Raw genomic sequence first — 8,962 nt, forward strand, 5'->3', positions numbered from 1 at the left:
AAAATATTCCRTTTATCAGTCACATTTCCCAGCAGCCTTTGCATTACCCGGAACCCAGCGAGAACACGGCTGGCCAGCCGAGAGCTGCGTGCTGCCGGACATTTATACCCACACAAATGTTTGTCCTTGACCACTGAGGCTTTGAACATGACGCTATCCCCAAATCCCCTGTTTTGTTTTTATATTTTTCCTTTTGTTTTTTTCATCCCTATTCCCCTCCAACGYTCCACCCCATCCTCACCCCGGGTAGCTTCCAGTTGTTTCTACAGAGGTGTTGAAATGCGCACCTCTCATTCATCTTTCCAAACGGTTTTTACACCCTGCCGCCCCTCTTTCCACTCTGGATGTCTTTTATGTTGGGGASAGAATGTATTKGATCTCATGAAAAGGAAAAGCACTGCTGAAGCATAAAACTGCATGATTTGCAGTTAGTTTTCCCACCAGTGTTTTTCTTGAAGGCCACAATTGACATTGATTTCATCCGAACACATGAAGCTTCTTAGAAATGTTTACTGGACCAGAAAACCTTCTTTACGCTTTTACCTTTTCCACTAAGCAGGATCACTGTTGTATCTAATGAGCCGATATTTGACATGTGGCGTCACATTTAACTCTGGAGAACTTTGGCATACAAAGCAGTTTACGGTGAATGACTAGTTGCGTTTCCTTTACAACTGTTCGCAAGTCTTTCTCTGAATTCTGCTAACGTCGAAAAAAAACCCCACACATTTTTGCAACTGCGGTGTTTCCATGAAAAAGGAAATTAAATTAAAATTGCACATGAATAAGCTTGTTCACAGTCATTAAAAATCATTTCAGCAAAGGATGTAGACAGTTAAATGAGATATACTCATAATTCAGCCATAGTGCTAGCCTTCTTCATCTATCTGCCAATCAGAGGAGACGGTGGCATCTTTGAGCGTCCGCCTACGCATGCGGCGTACTGGGGAAACTGTGTATCCTCGATTTTACAGAAGACTTATGGATTCAACATGTTGGTTTTTTGGGGTTAGTTACACTAAATCTGTGAAACTGCTCAACATCAGCACAAGCATCAACTTTCAACAAGTAAAACTAAATGCTTGCACAGCAAATTTTTCTGGAAGATACAGTCAGTTTCTTTACAGAGCTCCATTCCTCAGCAGTCTGGAGTGACAGCAGATCAGCAGCAGCACATGGGCGGGTTAGAGACTCACTGCTGTGCTGCTGACAGCAGAGCTACTTCAGGCTATTTGATCATGTTTGATGGCTGTCAGAAGAGCCGAYGGAGGAGAGACAGAGCAGAGCTGTCAGCAAAGCTTTAGTCTGGTCTTTGATTTAACGCTGCGGTCACATGGCTGCCCTAAGTTCTGCCTGAACACAAACCCCTAGAGTGCAGAAAAAACATGGCAACAGAAGTTAAATAAAGTAAAGGAACATGGAAAAAAAACATTATTTGACATGATGAGTCATCTTCTTGTAAGTTTATTGTAGTGTAAAATTAACCTCTGACTTCTATTAAAAGTGCCAAACTCGTTATAGATTATCTCGGCTTGTCAGCAAATGGGTTAACATGGAAGTATCAGTTTTAATTTAATTTAATTGAATTTAATTTAAAATTTACCCCGTTTTTTTTTTTTTTTTTTTCAAATCTGGCAAGGGCAAGTACAGATTGTTTTAGCCTAACTTGTTCCTTGGTAACTGATTTAAAAACACATCGACCCTCTTAGAACCAGTCTGACAGAAACACTGTGATGTGAGGAGCCAAAGTTGGGCTAAAGGTCCGAGAGGATGAATCTGTGTGTGCATGTGTGKGTGTGTGTGTGTGTGTGTGGGTGGGTGTGTGCGGCAGGGAAGTGACAGAAACACAATCGTTTATGGTTTCTATGTGTTTGACCCCTCTGTTACATTCTCACCTGTTGACACCTCATCAATCTCCCACGCTCTCCTGCCAGGAAGGTGTCAGCAGGCCGCCCCCGGGGGAACCGTCTGGGTCAGGGTCTATGTCAGGACAATGGCAGCTCAGATGGACAATTTAAAGTCAAATCTCTCAGTGTGTGTGTGTGTGTGCGTGTGTGTCTGTGTGTGTGTTTTCTCCAAAGTGATTAGTCACAGGATAATGTAAAATATAGAGAGGATGACTCACTCCTGCTTCTGAGCTGACAGTAGGCAGTATTATGTTACCACAGTTTTATTTTGCACATAGCAGTGGTGTTGGATACAGTTTAATGAGGTGCAGTTGCTGTTTCTATTGTTTTCTTGTTTTGTTAAAGGATGTGGCATTTCTAGGTTATGTTTTATTTAGGCATTGTCACATTTCTGTTACTTTACAACCACAAATCCCCATGTCTTTAACTGTTCTATTCAACAGAAACCTGCTATAGGTTGCAGAAGACTGTAGTTGCGTTTGTCTGCAACAGGGAATTTTAATAAAAAGCACAGGGCTAAAAACAGGGAGCTGGGGAACACCATCGGTTTCAGAGTGAAAAGGCTGCATTTGTACAAGCTGAGAAAAAAAAAGACCCATATAGTAAACCATAAAGTAGATGTACTGATGAATGAAATGATGATGTACTGATGTATGAAAATTTGAACAGATGATAAAAAATATCACATGATTCTAAAATCTGAGGAGAAACCACYATTAGCTGTGGTCAGAGATTTTGAATTTCAGAAAACTTCTAGAATATCTGTGAAATTTCTGAGCTCCAAAAGTTGAACATTTGTGAGAAAAATTCAGAAATTTTGAGATTGTCAGTTGTTTTTATTTATTTATTTTTATTTTTTTTACAAAACCCCCCAAAAATTTCAGAACTCCCAAATTCAGAATATTTAATATTTTCAACTTTAAGAGCACAGAAACATTTCCCCAGGTTTTTGCAGGAAACATGTGAAATTTCACAATTTCTGAGATTTTTCTTTCACACGAATTTTTGAATTCAAGAGTTTGGAAATTTCAAGCATTTTTCTAGAAAATTTGAGATTCATCTCAAAATTTCTGAGGTTTTTTGGTGGAAATTTCCTTTCCCCTTTCTTGTTTCAATGACCCTAATACACTGTCACAGTAAACATTGAGAACAGGCACGGATTTTTAAATGATTTGATCAACAAGGACCTCTGCGTGTAGAGGTCCTTGTTGTAATAACAAGAGGAGAGATAGTCATTGTGCAGTTACTGGAATCTTAAAGAACATTCCACAGGGCTGCAGTGTGTGTGTGTGTGTGTGTGTGAAGGCATTCCTAACTGAGGGAAGTAGCTTCCGAGTGTGTGTGTGTGTGTGTATGTATGTGCATCTGCTGGTGTGTGTCCGTATTCCTCTGTGATGGACAGGTAATAAAAGAAAGTTTGTAACGTTCACAGGCCTCAGATTCGAGAACAGAAGCTGCTTTTGTTTCCAGCTATGTCAGACGCTGAAGAGGAATATGAGTGAGTGGAGTTTCTCTAATTAATGCTGATTTATTACATGCACTCAATATGTTACCAAACTTTTTTTACTCTAATGTGTCTCTGCAGGGACCAGGCGGTGGGTAAGTTCCAGGACCGACACGTTTCTTGTTCTCTCTCCAGATGATTAACTTTCTGAACTCTGTTGTTTTGCGTCTCACTAGAAGTTGAGGAGGAGCCAGAGGCAGAGCCGGAGGAAGAGGAGGAGGAAGCTGAACAGGCTGAAGAAGATGGAGGAGGTATGGTTAAAATTAAAAAGGAAAAAATGTGCAGATAGTAATTGCGTATTGATAAGATGTTATGCTGTTAGTTTTTGTTTAATGCATTGACATATTTTTCTTGCTTTCTGATTGGGTGTCGCTGTGTTGGTCCGGGCCATTAGAACAACAGGAGTACCAAGGTACGACAAATCTCCTCTGACAACAAAAACCTTATCTGCTAGCAAAAGTACATAAAACAAACTAAAATACTTTAACTAGTCAGTTTGAGACTGAGGTTTTATTCCAGATCTTATATACAGTGTCTATATCACTTGACATTGTTTAGCACCACAAAGCTGTTGTGCTTAGGACACCCAGATGTCTAGCTCCTGCCCTGGCCGGGCCAGAGAAACATCTAAATGTTCTGATCACAGAGTCTTGAGGGCTGGAGTTTGAGCCGAGCTTGTGCTCGAGAATAAGGTTCTGTAGAAAACCTCTAAAGATTAGCAGGACAGTTATTTGTTTACTAGTAGGCTTGGTTTATTAATTAGGGAAGAGAATATATTTGTTTCCCTAGATTTTATTACAGTGTTTAAAAAAAAAGCATTCCAAGTTTTTCCAATTGGTATTTGTGAAAAAAATTWAAAAAATTAATCAGCTTATCATTTTCCTTCTACTTTACAACTGCGGGATACTTTGTATTGTCCTATCACATACAATCCCAATATAATACATTCATGTTTTTGGTTCTAATGTGACAAAACTCAAAGAAGCTCCAGGGAAGCTCCAAACAATGGTTTTTATATATATATATATATATATCTTTTTTTTTTTTTTTCCTTTAAATTCTCAGTTGGCAAATTTGCTGGTGAAGAGATCTTACTGCAAAATCTATAACAGAACATGTGTTTTCTGTTTGGGGAAAATGTTGTACCTTCAAAAAGTTACTCTGTTACATTTTTACACATTTGCATTGCATTGTATTGTATGTACTGTGAATCATATGTGATATAGTTTTATGTGTGTTAGAATATATGCGTGTTAAATGATACATATGAAATGCAGAAACCAGAAGAGCAGACCTCTTACACTTGTTTTTGATCTAGAATGATTATTGTGAGAAATTTCTCTTCTCAAAGGCTTTGCTTGGAAAAGYGTTAGCTTGCTGGTGATACTGACACTGGTCTTATTGTGTAAGAAACAAAGAAACGCTAGGCTATCACAAAGGAGCTAACAATGTTATTTTAAAAGGTTTTGAATCTACTGCAATAAAATTAACAAAAGACGTTTAAGAATCACACAAAAAACCTCCACCAAAAATAATAAACTCTTATGCAATAAGTTCCGATTGCCTGTACATTTAACTCCAAACCCTCTGGAAAAGTCTCAAGAAATATTCTCAGCACGACTTTAGGGGATGAAAAGAGAGTTTGGGTCCAGTGAAGTGGTGTTGAGAAAATGAAGTGGGAATTCTGGAAYATTCCAGAATGTTCCAAAATGTTCAGCAAGTTCAACTTGGTGCTTCTGCAGAATCAATATTAACTTTGTTATTTTAACTGTGCCATCATCGTCTGTCTGCTTTTATCCTCTTTGTTTTGTTTTTATTGATATTTATGACTCTATCCTCACATCTTTTCACATTAATTTCTTACTTTTATCCATTTTCTATTACCATCTCTTACATAGTCTCTTTTTTTCCTTGGTCTCATGTTCACATTTGACCCATATCAACGATTCATTTGTTGCTTTGCTGCCATCTGTGCATCTTTCACTGTGCTTTCATATGGCTGCTCCATCAGACCAAGATGCCCAGGAGGAAGGTGAGAGCAAAACAAATATGGAAAAAAWATATATATATTTTCCCCACTTTCCTAAAATAATTACCTAACATAAAAAAAAAACATTGACTTTTATAAATCCAGCATGATTCACTTCTTCACATCAGACCGTTGGAGTTGATCTTGATTAAAGGCAAAGTTCTAAAGTTCTGGTCAGATCATCAGCATAGATGTTGCCTTTTTGAGGCCCTCAGTGATTTTGTTTCTCAACCCTGGTCCTCATCGCCCCTCTTTCCTGCATGTTTTAGGTATTTCCCTTCTGCCACACCTGAATTGTATCTCTGGGTGATTAACAGCCTTCTGCAGTACTTGATGGTCATCCAATCATTTGAATCAGCTGTTCTGGAAKAGAGGCACATCTAAAACATGCAGAGCAGAGCAGGGGGGCGGTGAGGACCAGGGTTGAGAAACACTCAACATTCTGTTCTAGCGTAGAACCTTGTAGTGTAGATTCACGCTCGTCCACCTATAATGAACATCATGCTAAATTATCATTAGTACTATTATTATTATTATTATTAGGCTCTGCACCTTGGACCATTGACCTTGCCTTAGAGTCAATGTAGATTCTTTGATGGAAAACAGAGTTATCTGAAGGTTTCTGGCACAACTTCCCCTATTTCAAATCGTGTTTAAGGGAGCAGCATTGTGTGAAATCAACTTTTTTGAGGTTTACATGCTGCTGTGATGTTTTTCAAACATTAAAACCATACCTGGAGTGTTGCTCTGATTCTTTCATGAATATCTGAGAAATCCTCTAAATCTCCCGTGGCAACCATTCAGCAGTGCAAAATGCCTGGGTGGACCTAGCCCCGCCTCTGAGGACGAAGCTCCACCTCTGAAGTTTCCGAGCTTCAGAGGTTCCGCCTCACACTTGAAATTGTTCAACTTTTCAAACTCTGAAATTTTCAAGGATTTTTTTTTTCTAGGAAATTTCTGAGAATCTCAAAATAGAGATTTTTTTTCTTGCAAATTTATGACTTTTTGAGGTCAGAGAATTTACTTTTTCTTCCTCTTTTCTTTATGGAAATTCACACCTGTTTTCCTACCTACAAAGGCCCTAACAAGCCATCGTAGGTTACAGATCGCATCCTCTGGGTGCTTAACTTATTTATCCACATGTTGTAGGATTCAAAATAAAAAAGTAAATTTACAAGTTCACTCTGGTTTATGTCACCTTGTAGCATAGAAACAATTCTGTTCAAGACATTTTCCAGTTTTTGGCATAAATTTACTCCTCCGTCTATTATTATTTACGACGGCTCTAAATAGTGAAAATGTCTTTGACCTCAACCAAGTTAAATAATGTCTTGTCTGTGTCTAAAAGCTGAGTCCTTGGCAGGAAATGAATAAACAAGAGAGAAGAATCACACCAGAACTTTGACTGCAGAGAGCATGTTCCTCTGCAACTTAAGCAGCTGTTAGTGATTTAAATAATTCCCTTAGTTAATGTTTGATGTATCATCCAGAAARCTGAACGGCTCAAATACTTTTCTACAAGCCCAGTGTATCTGTGGCATCCATAGAGATGATTATTGTTTAACAACTTCTATGGTCTGTTGTATGTTTAATGCAATACTCTTACCACTTCCTGCTCAGACATTGTGTGTTTCTAATAAACTAAGCAGTCATGATCCAAATCTTTTTCCTGATTGGTAGTTCTTTGTCAGGTATATTTAACACACAAAAGTCTTTGGATTCTTGTTTTGTTTTGTAATTTCTAAAGATACCATACTTTTCCAAACACCTCACCTGTTGCCCTTTTCAAAATATGAACCATCCTTTTCACCGTTTCACAATCCTTTCTTTCACCTCAGGAATAAACTCTAAATTTGTTTATTTTGTGCATTTTTCTCTGCAGAAGAAGAGCGCCCCAAGCCAAAGTATGTTATGYAAACCTAAGCTCAGATTGCTTCATCTGTATTTCTGTGGTTTCCTCCACTTTCTTTCACTAAGCTCTATTTTGTTTTGTTCTTTTCTTCTCTCCTCTTAAAGACCTCTTGTGCCCCAACTTGCTCCTCCAAAGATTCCTGAGGGAGAACGAGTGGATTTTGACGTAAGTTAAGACGACTGAAACAGAGGCGSCATGTTCACAGCGTAGTAGAAGGTACTGAAGGATCAGACGGAAAGCTAAGTCCTGCTTTGGTCAGTTTCTAACCGGGTTATTTTGGCGTAACCATGAATGTTGTGGTAAATGTGGAAGGAAAAAAGGTCATGCAGAAGTCTGATTGCAGTCGCATTTATCTTAGAAATGACCTTGCAAAACAATTTGTAAAAGAAAAAAAAGATCAGAATAGAGCGTTGATGCCTGCCGTGTGAACGCAACACATCCTGCAGTCAATGGCTTCATTTCATTCCAGAAAAAGTCAGAGAGAAATCTGAAACTAGCTACAAAATTAGCCACGTCTAAAAACAAAAAATGTTCCCACATGAAATATAATGAACTTATTGTTGCTACAAAACCTTCAATAGATAGGAACTAAAATTCAAGTTTTGTCCCATCATTGGACAAAATGCTTTAGCAACATTAAGGTAAGCTGTTAGTTTGGTTCAATGACCCAATGACCATCTTCTAGACCAGGGGTGGGCAACTCCAGGCCTCCAGGGCCGGTCTCCTGCAACTTTTAGATGTGTCTCAACTTCAACACACCTGAGTCAAATAATGAGGTCGTTAGCAGGACTCTGGAGAACCTGCCTGCATTGAGGAGGTGATTCAGCTGTTGGATTGAAATGTGTTGGACATCTGAGAGTTGCAGGACACCGGCCCTCGAGGACCAGGATTGTCCACCCCTGTCATAGATTAACTCTTGGATCAGCTACTCAGTCCACTAGTTACTAACAGTTGGTTCTGGTCTTTCTCTTCGGTCGTTTCTAGATGAACAATTGATCGCCAGGAGTTGTCTCTCAACAGTTTCCTTTGTCACTTTGTCAGGACATTCACAGAAAGCGAATGGAGAAGGACTTACTGGAGCTGCACACCCTGATCGATGTTCACTTTGAGCAGAGGAAGAAGGACGAGGAGGAACTCATTGGGCTCAAGGAGCGGATTGTGAGATCAGTTTAAAGTCWCAAAGCTGGTTTGRAGCGCAAGTGGGATGAAATGAATGGCCRAATGTTTTCCCTCCAGGAGCACCGTCGAGCCGAGAGGGCCGAGATCCAGAGGGTCAGAACCGAGAAGGAGAAGGACCGACAGAATAGAATTGCGGTAAAGRCCCGCATTGCTTTATAAAACTGTATTCCATACCTGTTCAGAATATGAAATCATAAGTTTACCTGCCACATACAGTTCATATGTCATATGTAGAGTGCCTTGCAGACATATTCATACCACTTTTTCGCATTTGCAATGTCATAACCATAAACATATCTCACAAGAAATGAAAATATCTCYTGGTAGTTATTGGGAGACTGGAACACCTCAACACCAACTATAAAGTATTTTTAAAAAGGCAATAATTAAGAACAAACTAAAATACATTAACAATGCTAAGCCTGATGGGG

At 39.1% G+C, this 8,962-nt stretch overlaps 1 protein-coding gene across 1 annotated transcript in view; it reads left to right on the forward strand.

Moving 5' to 3' along the window:
- The first annotated feature begins 3,208 nt into the window (after nt 1–3,208).
- tnnt1 (troponin T type 1 (skeletal, slow)) overlaps nt 3,209–8,962 on the forward strand; it is a 10,365-nt gene continuing 4,611 nt past the window's right edge. Inside the window, exons 1-9 of the mRNA XM_008415628.2 lie at nt 3,209–3,405; nt 3,493–3,506; nt 3,588–3,662; nt 3,806–3,823; nt 5,423–5,443; nt 7,323–7,344; nt 7,457–7,517; nt 8,394–8,510; nt 8,589–8,666. Of these exons, the coding sequence (XP_008413850.1) occupies nt 3,380–3,405; nt 3,493–3,506; nt 3,588–3,662; nt 3,806–3,823; nt 5,423–5,443; nt 7,323–7,344; nt 7,457–7,517; nt 8,394–8,510; nt 8,589–8,666 (432 nt within the window). The 5' untranslated portion in view covers nt 3,209–3,379. The remainder of the gene's footprint in view (nt 3,406–3,492; nt 3,507–3,587; nt 3,663–3,805; nt 3,824–5,422; nt 5,444–7,322; nt 7,345–7,456; nt 7,518–8,393; nt 8,511–8,588; nt 8,667–8,962) is intronic.

The sequence above is a fragment of the Poecilia reticulata genome, linkage group LG8 (genome assembly GCF_000633615.1).
Source record: "Poecilia reticulata strain Guanapo linkage group LG8, Guppy_female_1.0+MT, whole genome shotgun sequence".
Taxonomy (NCBI): Eukaryota; Metazoa; Chordata; class Actinopteri; order Cyprinodontiformes; family Poeciliidae; genus Poecilia; species Poecilia reticulata.